This window comes from Drosophila ananassae, chromosome 3L, assembly GCF_017639315.1.
Source record: "Drosophila ananassae strain 14024-0371.13 chromosome 3L, ASM1763931v2, whole genome shotgun sequence".
NCBI classification, from domain to species: Eukaryota; Metazoa; Arthropoda; class Insecta; order Diptera; family Drosophilidae; genus Drosophila; species Drosophila ananassae.
Genome location: NC_057929.1, coordinates 861,448 through 879,700, shown reverse-complemented (window position 1 = coordinate 879,700; position 18,253 = coordinate 861,448). Strand labels below are relative to the sequence as shown.

At 46.7% G+C, this 18,253-nt stretch overlaps 1 protein-coding gene across 6 annotated transcripts in view; it reads right to left on the bottom strand.

The window, feature by feature from the left end:
- Positions 1 to 18,253, bottom strand: part of LOC6495376 (transcription factor HIVEP3) — a 38,271-nt gene that overhangs the window by 2,765 nt on the left and 17,253 nt on the right. For 2 of the 6 annotated variants that reach the window (XM_001958663.4, XM_032451180.2), the window contains exons 3-7: positions 4,438 to 5,960; positions 3,637 to 4,380; positions 3,473 to 3,580; positions 340 to 3,407; positions 44 to 270 (exon numbers count right to left, since the gene is read on the bottom strand). In XM_001958663.4, coding sequence (XP_001958699.3) covers positions 44 to 270; positions 340 to 3,407; positions 3,473 to 3,580; positions 3,637 to 4,380; positions 4,438 to 5,960 — 5,670 coding nt within the window. Of the gene's footprint in view, positions 1 to 43; positions 271 to 339; positions 3,408 to 3,472; positions 3,581 to 3,636; positions 4,381 to 4,437; positions 5,961 to 8,465; positions 8,740 to 13,533; positions 14,317 to 18,253 lie in introns of those variants that run through there. The other 4 variants (XM_032451179.2, XM_032451182.2, XM_032451181.2 and 1 more) reach the window with 4 other exon arrangements.

Below are 18,253 nucleotides of genomic sequence, written 5' to 3'. Positions count from 1 at the left end.
TTTTAATAAAAACTTATCGAAAGCCTTCTTGATGTTCACTTACCACTACTTTCCGATTCGTTGTCGGTGAAGTCATCGGAATCTGACTCCCCGGCCATGGAGGATGTGCGTCCTCCGGCCGAAGTGGACGACTGCTGATCAAAGTCCATGTCCACGTCCAAAAATTCGCCATCAGCGGGCATGGGTCCCGGATTGATGCCCAGTTCCATGCACTTTTTGAAGTGCGTCTTGGACTGCATGTGCTTGGTCAGGTTCCCCTTGGTTTTGAAGCTGCAAAGAAGGAAAAAGACATGGGTTAGCTCCTTCTAGTCAGAACAGGATTCAAGTTCAGATTCTCACCTGAAATTGCAGTTGCTGCATGTAAAAGGCCTCACATCCGTATGTGTACGAATGTGTTTCTTCAACATGGAAGGCTTTTTGCAGCGAATGCCGCACTCGGAGCAGACATACCTGCCTCTTCCTCGGCCCCGGATGTAGGTGTAGTCCTCGTGCGACTCGTATCCGCCCACCAGCGGTTGTCCGGAGGGGCTGGTCTCCAGCTTCTTGGCTTGCGCCTCGTCGTTGGCCGCCTTGGCCGCCACATTCGCCTCGCTGAGAGCGCCCACCTGGACGGCTGGCGCCGACTTCTGTTGGGCCTGGTAGAAGGCACTGCCACTGGCGTTGGGCGAGGGGGAGCACACGATCTGCTGGGACGAGACCAGGCCGTAGCTCAGCTTCCCAGTTCCAGCCATCGCAGTGGTGCTCACGTTGCCCAGCATCCGCTGGCGGGAGTCGTAGAGGCCCATGACCTGCTTCAGCTTGAAGCCCAGAGGATGCGGCTGGTTCTCCTCGCACACCTGCCACACGCTGTACATCGACAGCTTGTGCATGCCGGCCACGTACGAGGGCTGCGGGCAGTTCACCGTGCAGTAGAACATCTTGGTGCTGCACTTCAGGCCCAGGTAGGTGTAGGCATGCCCGTTCAGATACAGCTGGACGCAGGACTTCGACGGCCTCGGCGTCTCCGGAGAAATGAGTGGCAGTGTATTGGCCGTGGGAGTGATTCCATGATGGCGTTTCGGGGTAAACGTTCCCGGCTTCAAAGGCAAGCTAGTGGGTCGCAGGAACTTGGATTTGGCGGAGGAACTGGACGTGGAGGGGGCACTCGCTTCCTCGGTGGCTACTCCATTGGGCGTGTCCACGTGGAGCGGCGTTAATGGCGACTCCTGCTGCTGCTTTCCGGCAATCACGCTGTCCAGGTTGAAGTGACGCACCTCCGGCTCAGAGATCTTTACGTTGTCGGCCATTCGCAGGAAGTTGAACGGCGCCTTCTTGCCGGCCTCCTTGCTGTTCCACTGGAGGGCCTGACGCTGGGCGGGCGTTGGCGGCAGTCGGCTGAACTCGCTGGGAAGATTCTGAACTCCGCCGAAGGGAGACAACGCCTTCAGTTCGCCAGCAGCTGCGCTGGCCATCAAGAGCGGACTGGGCTGCTTCCGGTTCGGACTGCGGCCGCGACCCGTGGGCACCGGCAGCTGCAACTGTTGCGGCGGCGGCGGAAGCAGGGGCATCTGAGGCGTCAGACTGCCAGGTCCTGGGATGCCCGGCACGTAGGGAATCGGTGTGCTGGGGGTAGCCTTGTCCCCACCGCCCATCTGCGGCAGGGTCAGAGGATTGAAGGCAGTAATCGAGTTGATGGGCGGGAACTGAAAGTGCTGGGCGCCCGTGGACAGGCCACCGGGCAGCGGCAGTAGCTTCCGGTCCTTGCCCGATCCCGGCTCGTTGACCTTGGAGGCACTTCCGACCTCCTGGAAGCTTCCGCCCGACAACAGCGAAGTACGTATCACCCTGGGACTCTTCTCCAGCTCGGGGCACTCCGAGATGGGAATCATGGTGCCTCCAGAGGACGTCAATCTCCGCAAGCGCTCTTCCTTGCTGGACTGCGACTCCGAGACGCTGCTGAAGGGAAATGTGAAGACCTGCGGCTGAGTCTGGGAAGGAACTATGACGACATCGCTGGTCTTTACTCGCTTGGCCGGCTGAGCTTCCAAGTCGACAGGGAACTGCCGGTCCTCGTGCATTTTCGTAATGACAACGGAGTCTTGGGCCTTGCGGGGTGTGTTCTGCTGGGCAAAGTCCACCAGTGGCGTCTTTCCGAGGAGAGGTCCTGGCGATGGCAGTGGTGCGTCCACGAAGCGCAGAGCTTCGATGGCTGTGGGAGCAACTATTGGTTGAGTGGCTGGAGTGGCACTGGAAAGAGCAGGAGCAGGGCCCGCACCAGTGGCAGGAGCAGTGGCCGGAGGAGTGGCTGTGGGTGCTGTCACCGTAGAGGTCCTTGCGTGCGTTTGAGCCGCATTTAGGCGATTGAGGACCAGGCAGCTCCTCTTGGTCTTCAGCTGACACCAGGCCAGCTTGGCCAGCGACAGAGGATTCTTTGAGTTGGCAATGTGGTTCTTCAGCTCCGGCAGGCTGAGCGAGATCGAGTTGGAGCGGAAGGGCGATGAGGCCGGACTCATGGGGGCGCTGGAGCTCGCATCCTGGCAATAGGTGCTGTTGTGCTGCTTCAGCTCGTCCGCACTGCGGAACTCATTGGCACAAATGGGACACGAGTAGACAGCGTCGTCGCCCTCTCCAATGGGCACGGCTAGTCCCCGAGCGTTCAACAGGAGGTTTTTGATGATGGAGTTGTTTGGCTGGGCAGTGGGTGGGGCAGTTTTCGAGCCGCTGGCCGTAGGAGCTGTGGAGGTGGTGGGGGTGGACGCCACGGAACTGGTGGCTATGGAGCTGACGGGCAGACTAACTACGGCGGGCTTCGGTTTCGCCGACAAGTTCAAAGGCATCACATGCACCCCCATCGCCTGTTGGTCCATCTTGGCCACCGGGGTGGCCGGATCCTGGCGATACTGCATTGTCTGCATGGGCAGTGGCGAGGGTGGCGGTGGCAGATGGGGCTGCTGCTTCACTGGCGTAGTTATCGAGGGAGCTGGCTTGTAGTTGTTCCTCTTCGCCAATCCATTAGGGGGCTCCAGCTGCTGCTGCTGTTGCTGTTGCTCCTGATGTTGCAAGTAGATCTGATACTGCCTTTGCTGCTGCAGGTGCTCTTCCTGTTGCTGCAGTTGCTGCTGCTGTTGTTGCTGCAGTTGCTGTTGCTGCTGTTGTTGCTGCTGCTGCTGCTTCTGGACAATGGCCTGGGCCAAATTAACTTTGGCCTCCCGCTCCGGCATCTGGGCACTAATGTGATTGCTGCTCGTATGCTGGTTCGTTGTGTTGGCGGCGTGTTGCGACGCATTATTGGCGCTGGCATTGTTGAAGCTGCGGGATCGGCTCAGCTGCTTCGGATACTTCTTCTGCAGCAGTATGTCTTTGTTCTCCACAATGGCCTCGTTGTGCGAAATCAGCTTCGATATGTGCTCCTGAACTTTGGCCACATTCTGTATGCAACGAAGAGTGATAATTAACGCACACATCGCTCGAGAATGCTTTTCGAAAAACTTACCACTTGCATGCCGCCGCTGGAGCTCGCGAAACTGCTGAGATTTGTGGCGGGCGAGGGAGTGGCCGGTGCTGGGGTTACACTGGAAACCTGACTGTTGGCTCGCACCAGCTGCAAGTGTTTAAAATTTGAATTATTTATTCCATTTGCATATCATTCTAACTCACCTGTTGCGGGGGAACACTGGGCGGCTGTGCCATTGGCGGCGGTGCCTTAACCAACGGAGAGTGTTGCTGCTGCTGCTGCTGTTGCTGTTGCTGTTGGGCCAGGTGGATGTGTTGCTGCAGTTGGATTTGCTGGAGGACTAGCTGCTGATGGATCGCAGCCGCGGTAGGATCCTGATTGTAATAGGGAGGCTGGCCCAAGTAGTACACCCCAGCTGGGGGCACCGGCGGCAGGCCGACCAGGAGCGATTGCTGGGCGTGCAACTGCTGCTGCAGCTGCAACTGCAGCTGGTGCGAGGTGATGTGATTCTTCATCTTCATCTGGGTGCTGGGCGAGAGCGTGGGATGTGTCAGCGACGGCTGCTGCACCATCGGCAGTTGCGTCAACAGCTTCTGCTGCGCCAACTGCTGTTGCTGCTGCTGTTGTTGCTGCTGCTGCTGTGCCAAGTGCAACTGCTGCTGCTGCTGATCCTTGCTGCTGCCAGGAGCGTAAAGCGAGGCGTTGTGGAACTTGGGCTTGTATGGCTTGTAGTCGACAGACGACCGGTGCTGGGCAGTGGCCGAGTGCAGGTTGTCCGCCGTGGCGGGTGGTAGAGTCCCAGCGGCCGGCGATCCCAGCGGCAACTGTTGCATGTGCTGGGGGAGTGGCGGCTGCTGGATGTAGGCGCTCTTCGCCGCCGACAAGGTGGAGGGTGAGGGTGTGGGCGAGCTCATGGGCTCATCATATGGCGATCCAGCGCGACTTGGCTGTAAATAGTGGGAGATTAGATGACTGATTGGGGAAACCACGTCTGTTAGACTTACCAACTCGGAACTACTGTTACTCAGGTCCGCATCCTGGTCGGAGAGACCATCATCCGCATCTGGTGGCACCTCCAAGCCCCGGGCTCTGGCTGCATGCGACCTGGAGCGGCAGTGCTTATACAGATTGCTCTTCGTTTTGAAGGCAATGCCGCAGGGATCGCAGGGATAGGGTCTCTCGTTGGTATGTGCCCTGATGTGCTTCTCCAGCACCGAGGGCTTGGCACAAATCAAACTGCAATACGGGCAGACATATCGTCCGGCCTTCTCACCTGCGGGAGTAGTAACTCCACCGCCACCACCTCCTCCTCCGCCACCTGGCACTCCACCTCCTGCCGTTGGCTGCGTCAACTGCTGGTGCTGGGCGAATGTTGCCGGCGACAGTGTGGCATTTGCCGCATAGTTGCTGTTTGTGTTGCTATTGCTGCTGCTCAGCGGCGTTCGCGTTCTGGGCACTGCCTTCTGGCTCTCCTCCTGACCGATGGCATTGACATGATTGCTATTTACAAAGTTGGCACTAAAATCATGTTGCTGCGTCGACGGCGGCACTGGCTGCGGATGTTGTTGCTGCTGCTGCTGTTGCTGTTGCGGCTGTGGCGGTTGGGTCAAGTGGTGGCCATTGGCGACCATCGGCGGTGGTGGCGGCGAAAGTGAACTATTTGAGGACAGCGATGTGGTGCGACCGGCATCCCCAGACAGATTCCCATTGCCGTTGGCGTTCTCCACCTCGGTGGTGCTGGCCAATCGCTTGAACTTCTTGTGCAAATACCGCGATATGTTCGAGCACTCCCCGAAGGCGGCCTCATCGGTGGGCGTGGCAGTTACTACCGCAGCGGCGGCGGCTGTTACGGTGGTATTGCTGCTGTTTGGAGCCACTGGCTCCTTGTTGCTGCTGACGGCTGCCATCTGCTGTAGCGTCATTTTGCTATCACTTAGACTTGCTTTATCTCTACAACTCTTAAATTCATAATTATTCTCACTAATACTATTATCACTGTGGTGGTTGTTGTTATTATTATTATTATTATGATTGTTGTTATTATTATTATTATTGTGGTTGTTGTTGTCGGCAGCTGGTAGAGGCAACTCGCTCAGCTTATCGCGTGTGCTAGTACTGGGCTTGCTGCTGCTGTTGCTGGCAACATCGGCAACTGTTGCTGCTGCCTTGATGGGTGTTGCTACTGCTGATGTTGCAACTGTTGCCACTGTTGCCTCTGTCGATGCTGTGGCTGTGCTAGCCGCTCTGTTAGCCTTGCTAGTGCCTGTTCTCTGAGTGGTTGTTGCAGTTTCCCGATATGTCTGCTTCTTGGTTGCCGGCGTGCTGCTGCTGCTGGTTGCTGTTGTTGCTACTGTTGCTGCTGCTGCCGCTGCTGCTGCTGCTGCTGCTGTGGCACGTCGCGTGTTGTTCACCTTATTGGTCTTGTACTGTTTTCCTGTCGTCTTGTAATGCTTGGCCGTTGTGGTTGTTGCATTTTCCATATTATTATCGAATTGATTATCCTGTGACGTATTCGCGGGCGGCTCATCTGAAGCGAAAAAAAGCACAAAATCACAAATTAATTCGACACATTCGACCAGGGCATAATTAAATTTAAAAGCCAATGCTAATTGGCGATTCCACGATGAACCCATTCGATGGACAAACATTTCTGCACTGAAACCCGGTCGAAAATCCAACAACCAACACTTAGCACCGGAACTAAGACACTAGTTCGGGCGGTGGAGAGTCTCTCTGTTCGATTTCTGTCCAATTTAATATTCCCTTTCCGCTAATATAGCCCTTTAACCCTTTATATTTGTAAATAATTCAAGTTCACTTGCTTTCATGGCCCTACTTTCCCATGACATTTGCTCTTAACCTTATTCAAAATCACTTCCCATTTTGCATTTTTTGCGAACGTGTCAGCCCTGATAAAGTAAAAAAAAATGCCAAAAATATTTCAGCTTTAATCTCTTTTTTATCAACTTTCTATTTCGAAGGCAACAAACTCGACTCTGTTGGGGTTAAGCCCCACCTGTTGCAAACACGAAGCCAGACAGGCAACAGAAATTTAAATGAAAAAGGTACAAAAATCCAAGAGAAATGACAAGTGGAGTGTAATGACTGTTGTCACAGGGCTTTATCAGTGTAGGGGCAGTGCGTTTCATGACTATAAAGTGGGAAGTCTTAACTAGCTATTCTTATAAATGAAATTCACAAAGTTTCCCCTTCTTATCATACACTCTATCAACTAAAACTCTACACTTTCGATCCAGACTGTCCCTAAACGTGTATACGTTTATGACTCGCTTCTCGAGCGATTACTAAGCCGGGGCACTTCTCAAATCACAATCGCACTGACTGACAAACAGAAAACCACGGGCCATCGAGTCGTCGGCTAGCGTTAATTTACTCGACTGCTGCTGCTGCTCCTCGGACTGTTTAGCATTCAACGTTATTATTGTACACATTATATGGCATTATACGATCCCCAGAGCCAGCTCGGAATGGGAATGGAAATGGGAATCGGAATCGTCTCGCACTGAAAATGTTTACTCAACTTGTTATCAGCTTTGGTTATAAGGCTTTTTGGAGCGACCGTGCGACCGCAGAGCAGAAATAAGAATTGCCCAAAAGTTCCATTGATAATGCCAAACAATACGCTCCGCTCCATCATATATTTTTTTTTAGTATCAGTGTGTTAGATTATCAGCTATCAGTTATCAGTTATCAGCTATCGGTGGGGACTAGCGTGGGGCCTGAGTCAGAGGGAAACAAAGCCCGCTACTACCGATAAGCAACCGTCCCAAGTGATTGGAAATTTCAGGCACTTGGAGTGCAGACGCGTTGACGTCAGTTATCCGGCAGCTTGTTGGGCAATTAGGTGGCATTCGCCGGCGATTAGCAGTTAGCTGCCAGCCCCGGGGATCCGCTTCTCCACCCTCCTCTGTCTCTCCTATTTAAATCCCAATTACATAATCACGTGTAGCAGCTGGGAAACTAGGAAATACTTTTGTCTATTCGCATATTTATTAATAAACGAGTGAGTAGGTTAATTACAAGGCGCCAACTGCGCCACAATTGAAATACATGTGTGGGGCATGGACTAAAAGTGTCTCACCAACTCATAGTAGTCACAACAATATAATAAAATCAAGCATGAATAAAGCAGATAAGCTAATCGGAATAAGAAGCTTACAAAGAAACCCCAGCAATTAGTGAAGGAATGCCAGAATAAGCTGTACTATGGATGTACTTGGAACCAATCCCATTTAAAGTTTAAAGTTTAAAGTACAAATATTAGCACAAGTGACGTTCTGAGAGCTTTCTTTTTACGCCTAATCCATTGGATACAAGATCCGTTAAGTAAATATTTAAATGACATTTTTTGTTATCACGATTCTCAGTTCTAATTACGTCTGTTTGCCTTTTGTTTTGTGAGGCGCAAAAAGACACAAGTTTCAGTGTTTATTATGGCATTTGGATTTGCATTTTCATTCGATTTTGCATTAGCATGCACTTTTTGTATTTAGCCAACTATATAGCTATAGCCATACCCCATTGCCCCTGTGCAAAGTGCAATAAATAAAGCAGCCGGGGGCTGACTGGGGCCTGCCAGCCACTGGGGCCTGATAACTTGACGCAAATATTGAGCACACGCTCTCGCCTACGTCACAAGTGCATTTCGCGAATGACTGACTGGCTAACTGACTGAATGACTGACTAAAATAATAAAATAATAATAATAAAAAAAAAAATCACAATCACCCACACACACACACACACTGAGACAACAAGGTGCGGCTTCGGCGCCACAAAGTCCACACATCTGGTTGACAGCCCGGACTGTCTGTAAGTCTGTCAGTCCGTCATTTCGTCATTCCGTCATGACGACGTCATCGGATTGCAAAAAAAAAAGCACCCACTTGGCAATTGTTTATAATTTATTGGCGTTTAGGAGCGTTTTTTACGGAAAAGATTCGGAATTCCAGAGATCCCACAGACACCTCACAGAGTCGCGAACGGTGAAGAGAAACACAGAGACACATACCCGACTTTAATTGTGGCGGCCACACGCATATCTCTGCCTCATTTGCATATGGCTTGTGTTATTGGATTCGGAAACCGATTCCTATTTCGATACGGAATAAGATATTTAGGAGGAGGATAAAGAGTAAGGAGGAAGAAGCGCAACAATCGCAAATGCACGGCGAGCTGAGAAAAAAAGGCGGCGCGTAACGTAAAATAGCGAAAAAGCGACAATCCACAACCGACGCGCCTGAAACATTTAAGGCAACTAGACGAGGCGACCAGCGAAATTCATTCAGAGTATCTGTGTGTGGCTGTCAGAGTGCCGGTGTGCCAGTGTGCCAGTGTGAGTGTGTATCTGTGTGTGTGTTTTTGTGCGAAAAGAAAACGAAGAAGCGTCCGAGCAGTGCAAAAACAACAAGTAAGAATACTAAAGCTTAGTGATCCGACCACACGAATACCTGCTACTGTTTATTTTTTTTATAAAAAAGTTAAAAAATAATTGCAATTCAATTTTTAAACTTTTGAGGCCATTTTTTTTGCTCTTTTGTTTTAAAAATGGCGGACAGTGTTAGTTAACAGAGTCCTGCTTAAGAGAACAAAAAATGCAGCATACTTATTGGGGTTTTCCGGCCATTTTTCTTTTCTTAGGGCTTTAAGGGCTTAAAAACCAGGTTTCTTGTTTTACATTAAGATTTCAAATAAACAAATACAAAAAATCAACTTTATTTTAAGTTTTTAAAGCATTTATTTTTAAATTAAGAAGATTTTTTAACACAATATACCCTTTCTATCAGCAACAGCTGGGTACAAAAGGCGCGACGTCAGCGCTGGCAGCAAAAAAAAGTACAATAATCAAATAATTGCGGCAGCTTCCTCTACACCCCCCGTGGCACACACACATACACGCACTCACACTCACACACACACACAGTTGCAATTGTCAATCAAAAGCACGGGGTCGCTCCCGCTTCTTCTTCTTCTTCGTATTCGCCTTCTTGTTGGTCTTCTTCTTGCTCTTCAGCAACTGCGAAATGATCAAATCAAGCAAAAACGTAGCCCCAACAGGTGACGCCAAGTACGAAAGACTGTCGCCAGCCAGTCAGTGTTTATTGTTGTTGCTGTATCCCCTATTGTTGATTACGTACACCGCACACAGACATCCACGCTTTGTAAACACGCGCACACACACCAACAAGACCCATAATACGCTGCTCCACCGCCATTTCCCCCTCCTCCCACCGCATTCACAAATATGCGAAATTTTGCTGACTAAGGAAGGTCTGGGGAGCACCAGGCAGTCGCTGCCGCCGCTGCCTCTGCCTCTGCCTCTGTCGCAGAGCCGAAAGCAAAGCAAGAGCACGACGCGATAACAACAAAAGCATTTAAAATCGTAGAAGCACACACACACACACACACAACGACGGCGACGAACCAACGGAAAAAAGTGATAATAAAATAATAATTGCTACAGCACACTGATCTCGAGAGAGGGGCGTGTATGTGGGGCTGTGGGGGAGTGGGGGAGAAGTGGCCTGGCCCCAGAGTTGCCGCCACCGCCAGCTGTCTACGGTAGAAAGAGAGCAGGCAAGAGCAGAGCCCCCCTCTCACTCTCATGACCACCCCCTTCCTGCCCTTGGCACCATACCTACAACCATACAACCGCCAATCACTCAGAGAGTAGAGCACGATTTGCCATGTGGCGACCGAAGCCCCACAGCCTGTTCTCTCTCACACACACACACTCACACATACATACATGAACGCTACATGACTAAGCCAAACAACTTGACAACACTGTTGGTTGAACTTTTGTTGTTTTTGCTTTTGAGTCAATTCATAAGAAACGAGGAAACCCGCCATATCGCTGCTGCTGTTGCTTTTTCTGCATATGTATGGGTGTATCTGTGTGTTTGCTTGCGTATTATTGTATTTGTGAGCTGGCATGGGCATGAATCAAGTTAAAAATTTTAATAATTTTGCCCGATATTGTGGCTGAAAACGAGTTTAGCTTGTTGAGCCAGCTACTTGTTTTCTTCTTTAGTTTTTTTTTCCTGCTGCCTTCTCTTCTTCTTCTTCTTCTTGTTTTAAGCTTGGACACTGTGATAATACGAGACACACACACACACTGAAAGAGTTCCCTATAAAAGGAGAGCTTGATAAGCACTTTATAGCTCTCTTTCGGGGGGGGGAGGGCACTGTGACGTACCTATTGTTATTGTTTTCCTTTTATTATTGTTGTTGTTGGGCCCACTCGGCCGTGTTGAAGTGTTATAGGAAATCGAATTAAGGCGATTAAAGATCGAGTAACTTTCATGATCGCATTTTTTTTTTGTTCAAGAAAAGTAAAGACTAAAAGATACCCTTTGAAGGAAATTGTAGCTTTTATTTATTTATTAAAAAAAAGGGAGTTAATTGCTATAAACAGTATTAGAAATTCATACCCAAGACTAACCACAAAAGTTGTTCTAATCTTGTTGACTTTCAAGAAGTACTTTCTGTACTAACTCTTATCTATTAACTAAAAAATAAAAGGTCAAGGTACGTTTCATTTTTTGGCAATAATCCACAAAAGATAAGATACTTTAATAAAAAAAAGTACTTCCAAAGAGTTGAAAATTCTCAGCAGGAGACCCTCCAATTCCAAATGAGTAAGCACTATTATATTTTTAGGTATTTTTAGTAAAAAAAAAAAACAAAATTCTTGCCAAATTATACAAATACTACATACAGTATTATACATTTTTCACATTAGCACGGAAATTCCCAAATCGGCTTGACGTCAGCCGAATGAAAATTATTTTGTAAAATCTTCTTGAGAGGAAAATCAAGTTCGGTTTTCGGATGAAAATGTTTTTGCAATTTCCAAGGTTCTCTGGGTTTACGAATCGGTATAAACAAAAATTGATTTTCTTTTTTTTTTTTGCGCAAAGAAACAAAACAGAATCTTAATAGATCTTAGGTATTTGTGGATAAATTTGTGGGAAAAATTCCATATTTTACTAAGAAAAGTGTATTATTTTCAAGAAGAAATTTAATATTTCCTTTGAAACTCAAAAGTTATTAAAATTAGATTTGGGAATATTATTTATGATTATTGCATAGGGGAAACTACACACTTGAAGGCGTGATAATCATAAATTATTAAAAAAAAAAAAGGAAAAAAGTTCAAAGCAAATATTAAACGATTTGTGGCTCCGCAATTTTTTTTTAAATCAACAGAGCCTCCAATAAAAATTTTAAAAATAGAGAAATCGAAATGGGTGGCGTTTTTGGCCAAAGCCAAAAAAGTGTTAAATAATTTTTGTTTACACACAAAATCGGAAGATCCGAGGATGCCTCTAATTCGATAATTTTTTGTTTTGTTTATTTTTATTTTCCACTGTCTTTGAGTTTTTGGCTTTGCTTTTTGGTATAGTACCAATATAGTATATCTTTCTGGCCCGATAGATAGATTTTTCTTGATTTTCCATTTTGTTTTGGGTGCCGCCGCTACGAGCTAGAAATGTATTTTTAAATGTTCCAACTACGTAAGACGACATTCAAGTGTTTTATTTTAGACAGTAGACAGTATAGAGCCAAGTAGACATCGTCTATATATACACTACACACATCTGCGTCGCTATATTGTATCTGTTTGAGAATATTTTTAGTTTAGTTTAGCTTCTCTGTTGGCCTTTTGCGTTAGCACATTTTTTTTCTTTGAAAAAAAAATAATATTTATTTAAATATGTTTTATGACAGGTCGAATAATGGGTATCTCGGAATCAATTCGATTGCGCAATCCTCCTCTAGTTTAATATTCTTGAGATTTTTGATGCACTTTCGTGGGTTTTGGCTCTAATGTCACGTTGGGAGCTCTAGTTCTGGCCAATTAAATGAAATTGTTTATAAAAATACTTGACTCTCAGTCAGAGGCCGCCAAAACAAACGATTAGAGAAAAGACTGGGCGCCAGCAAATATTCAAAAAACAAAAAAAAAAGATTAAAATTTTTCACAAAATGTGCGCGTTCTTGTTTAGTCTTTAGTTTTTTCACTTTTTTGCTTGTCTTGGCGTTTTGGCATTTGAAGGACGGAAATACGTTGGCGTGGATTTTTGCATATTAGCAAAAAGTGAGAAAAAGAATTTTATAAATTCGAAATGCTTACGTAGGCAGGTAGTCTGGGCGGAGAGGGCGAACTATATAATATTTATGATATAAATATTTTAAATATTATTAATTTTGTTTGAAATGAATCGAAACCGAATATATAATCACAGTCATGCGCATTGGGCGTGAAAATAATAGTAACTGATTCCGGGAGAAACAACAAAACAAACAACATCCAAAAAAGAAAGAAAGAAAAAAAGTATCTGTATCCGTCAGATGTATCTGTTGCTCGGTCGGTCGGTCGTACGGTCGGTCGCTGTGGCTGTTGTCAAGGTCATGACTGCTCTTTAGGGGTTGCCCAGCCGATAAACATGTGTCGTCATTCCCCAGGCCAGGGCATTCCTCATCACAACACACACACAGATACAACCATACCGGGGAGATACAAAGGCGGAACGTATTATAACTGTTGCATGTTTAATTGTTCGTGAAACACTGGAGAGCAGGCCTCAGATACAGATACACAGATGATCCTTAAGATAGATGGGAAGGACTACCTAATGAGTCAGTCAGTCAGTTCTAGTTAGGCAGAGTTCACTGTAGCTCGTATGGCAATTCCATCCGAACGCCCCGTGGTGCTGTCTTAAGTGGATTTCCACCTTTCTCTGCATTGTGTTGCACAGTGCTGGTGGTGTTGCCTCTGTTACCTCTGCTGCCGTGTCAATGACGTTGCAAGCCTTTTGTCTGCAACCCCTCTCTCTCCGTCTCTTGCTACATAGCTGCCAGGTATCCTGGCGCCGGCTTAATTTACGTGGCTCTGCGAGCAGGTAGAACCGCCCCGAAGTAGTTCAAGTCCAATGAGAGGTTGGGTCCTCCCTCCTCTTCCCGGCACTGGCACTGCCACAGCGGGATGCATCCATGAGAATATGGAGAGACTCTACACCCACACCCAGAATACACTAATGCCGTTGAGATTATCCATCCATCCATCCACTCACCCGCTTCTCAACAACAAGCTAACACACAAATCTGATATTGCGGCCCGGCCGCGGGGTTGCCCAGATTTTTCAGTGTTTTGTTGCTCCGCTCCGGTCTCCGGTACGCTGCCTTTATTTCTATTGTATGTGTTATGTGTGTTCTCAGATCCCCTTCTTCGACTTTGTTTATTTTGATTTTTCACAGTTTTTCTTGGAATTTCTCCGGCACTCACTCACTCTAGCTACTCACTAGCTAGCTTACTCACTCACTTCGAGGGATTTGCACTTTGATTTCGAGGCATGCTCTCGCTAATTAGCATATTATGGCAATCGCCTGGCTAACACCCTTTTCACCCCCAGCCTCAATCGCCTCTCGGCCGTATGATCTAATTTGATTAATTTGAAACTTTGAAACTTGTTGTGGTGGTGGTGGCTGCTGCACTCGCACTAGCACTCCACCCACTCGCATTAGGCACTAGGTAGGAGCGACCCACCAATGTAATATTCACTTAAAAATCACACTTACAAGGCAGACACGCGGTGCGAATGTTCCGTTCTTTTGTGGTTTCCCTGCCTTTTTGTTTATGTTCTGTATTTATTCCGACTTATTCCGATTCCGTATCATCGTCGTAGCTATACGATACAAAAACACACCACGGAACACAACGACCACGCAGCTCTACGTACGATCTTCAAATGGCGCGCCGAACCTCAACTGCCGAAGCAACAGGCCAGGCCGGGCCGGGCCGGGCGGCAGCTGTTAACCCTTGGGCGCCCTTGGTGCCTGATTTGCGGCACTCTCTATATGTATAATCTCTCTCTACCCCAGAGATCAACTCTGGATTCGAGGTAGTTTCTGTCTTCAGAGCTCTTCTCTGTTGAAATTTTCTGTTTTTATGTTTATGAGCCCACCCTAAAATAATTTATTTTGATTTAATGAACGACGTTATGCACGAGATATTTTTTTTATAATTTTGCCATTTAATCTCAACCAGAGAGGTGAAAAGTAGGCACAGAGGGTTCTTCTCTCTCCTTCTTAACCCTGCTATCAAAAAGCAAATAAAATTTCTGGTTTACCAAAGATTTATCTGAATTTATGAGACCTGGTTGATTGCACTGATAAGCGAGATTAAAAAATACCTTTAATTTTAGTCATAATTTCGTTGGTCGTTGTGGGTTAAAAGCCATTTTTTTGCACTACAACCATATAAGAATTTATTCAAAAAATATTTATTATTTCGTATTTATGTATTTGTGTGCCGCCTAATTTGTTGCATCATCCCATGGCGGGGTAACCCTGCCTGGCCTGAACCGCCCCTGGCCAAATGATTAACAATAACAGCAATACTAATGCCAACAGCAACAACAACTGAAGCAAGTGAACTGGCGTCGCCAAGTCGTCGGCTGTTGCGCCTTCCTGTGTGAGTGAGCCCCCTCTCTCACTCTCTCTGTGTGTGTGTGTGTGAGAGTTGGTATGGGGGTTCTTTGGATCTGCCATCCCTTTCCGGCCAATGTTATTTCTCGAGCCCCACCATTACGTAGCGGCAGACATATGGCGCTCACTGTTGCGCTCTCTCTGGCTGCTTCTTCTTATTAATTCTCTTCGTATTCTGGTTGTATTTTGCTTGGTATTTTTCTGCTGCTACCCCAGCCCGCCCCCCATTCCGTAGCCCCATCCCCGGCTCCGGCTACGGCTCCCCCGGCACGACACGCGGCTCGCGAGGGAAGCCCGCCCGCAAAATGTTCTATTGTTATCGGTCTTGTTGAGTTTTTTTTTTTTTGTATTTATTTTTTTATTTATTTTTTCTTTTTTTGTTGAATAATAAAATATAAAAAAAGCGTAAAGTGAGAACCGTGGCGTTCTTGGCTTATTAGATCAATTGGGTTTGCACTTTTTTGTTGTTTGGTTTATTTTTAAACACATTTTTATTCCACGTCCCCCTGCCAATTTATTGCTAATATTTGAGTTTTTGTTTTCTCTCAATAAATATAATAATAAAGAATATTAATTCCTCTGAGTACATTCCTTTGTGACCCATTGAACCCGGCTCTTATCAGAGCCTCTACCTTTATGGATATTAATTTGTTGCAGCCGTAAAAGCCAAGTCTATAAATCACTTTTTCCCGCTTCACACCCATTAAAAATCGATCTCCGATAACGACAGCGAATTACCCAAAAGAGCTTGACAACAACAATGAAATAGAAAAAGCCCCCCAGTCTGAAATGAAACACATTCTGTGCCAAATCGAACGGAAGCGATTCGATAAGAGCTATACTACATACATACATATATATTATTTTTCTTTTTATTTTTTTTTTGAAATGGAATAGTTTCTGTAGGGATGTGTGTGCTCAGATGTACACTTATTTAGACAGTTGACGTACGATAACGCTCAACACTTGGTGGCCGGCCGATGGCGGCGGCGATGATATCACGAAGAAAGGTAAACAATCTAATCAATAAACACAATCGAGCGAGGACGAGAGCGACACGTCTACAAAAACACATGTACTTTGTATATAAGCACTGAGAGAAATTGTTTATAAATAATTACAAATTAAATTAAGATAGTTTTCTGATAGGCAATATTTTTTCTCTCTCTGTAGAGTGTCTGTGTAATAGTCGTACGATTAATCGAACAGGCGACGCTGCCACATGCACGCGACGATTGATTACAGCAATAAAATGTCTATCGCATCGATTGATTTAAAAATAACCCATACACTTGCAACACCAGACCATCCAAAATGATCGGCAATTGGGGCTCGCACAGCAACAATTAACGGTTAGCTTATAGAGTGTGTATCTGTGAGGTTGGTCAGAGAGTATCTGTATCTGTATCTGTGTGTCTGGCAAACATAAATAGGCACAAGTGGCCGGGGCCCCAAAACTGCAGCACCAGATACTCCACTCCACTCCGCTTGCAACACAAAAACACAAGCCATCGTACGTCGCCCTCATTGGGTTCTTACTCATTCACGCATTGGGTAATCGATACACAAACACACACTTGCAACCAACAAAAACAACAATAGCTATAGCAATCTGGGGGAAAAACGCTGCTCAGCCGCCAAATGAAACCATTAAGCGCTACATAAAACAGTATTCGATGAAGGGGGGCAGGGCGAAGGCGAGAGTGAGAAGAGGAAGGTGGAGCGGCGACGCTGGAAACATTGCAACCAGAAGCTACGATCGCCAGTGCCGCCAAAGTGGCGACATTGTTACACTGAGAGAAATCTACGAGATAAATTATTATACTTTTTAGTGTAAAAGTAGATCTATCTTTTTAATTTTCTTTCAGTGATCTGGTGGCAACGGCAAACTCCAACTTCGAGGCAGACAGACAACGCAAACAATCAGAGGAGACCCGGGCCGGGCCGGGCCAGGCCAGCACCAACAACATCACTGGCGACGTGATCATGTCTGGGCCGTCGCCGTTCGGCGGCTCCAACTTTGTTATTATTACTCGCTCGTGCACATGCCCCCAACTGTCCAACTGCCCACGATTCCATGCTTCTGCAGACCAAACAGGTTTTGACCATTCACTTGAACTGCTTTCGGAGGAGGAGGAGGAGGAGGGAGTCTTGAACCAGACCAGGGCGAGGTGCAAGAGCTGGGGCGGATGGAAGCCATCGTCTTCGTCATCGACATTAAACGTAATCAATAGAGCGGACTTCTTTAATTGAGCATCGTCAACGTGCGAGAGACAAAAGCGAAGCGACAATCAAAACTAATTGAATGTACAGTGCAAAAAAAAAGGGGAAAGGAGGGAGGCAGATGGACTATTTTAAGACAATCTTAATTGATTAATAAAAGTAGAAGAAAAGAAGAAGAATTGTGATATATATTCTATTTTTTATAAATCACATATAACTCTTAAATCATTCTCTTTTAAAATATTAATTTCCCATCAACAGGAAATATCTTTTCCCCGAATTGAACTTCCGCTCCTCTCTCTCTCACACACACATAGACACATATATACAATGTAACATGTCCCAAATGGCCGCCTTAATTACCCGTTGCATAGTTATGGGCGTTATTGATTTTGGAAGCCGCTTAGGCCGAGAACAGAGCTCGTTGCGGGGAGGTGTGGCCCAACATAATTCCTCCATTGATCGATGGTCTAACATTCAGGAAGGTGTGTCCCCAGGAATCCCTCTTAATGGCTGATTAATTAATAATACATGTTACAATACAGATTAAAAGCTTTCGAAGTAAGCACTTTTGTGTCTCGTTAGGCAGTTCACTTAATGAAAATAACAAATTAAACATGGCACTATCTCATCATCAACTGTGAAGTGGAACAACTATGCTAGCGATAGGGCATTGTGAATATTTTTCTGAGAAATGCTCGTCTATTTCCACGAACATCCCACGAACAGTTGCATTATCAGTGGCAGAGGGTTATCACTCTGAACCATAGAGTTTTCTTAGTCAGACAGACTGGTGGACTGGAGTTCAGAGCTACAGAGCTTCAGAGCTACAGAGCTGGGCCTGAATGCGTCAGCACTGAATAAATAATAGTGCCCGACTGCCTAGACCTTAGTCAACGGCTTAGTGGGTTCGGGCCGCTTAACTTGGCCATTATGGCACTGTCGATTGCTCATTTGTTGACACGCAACGTTGCCTTTTGGCCCGGCGGCGTCAACAAACAACGAATGTGAGCACCAACCCGGGGGATGGGGGTGGGACTATACAGGCAGTACTGATTTAAGTTATTTTAGTTTATTTGCTCT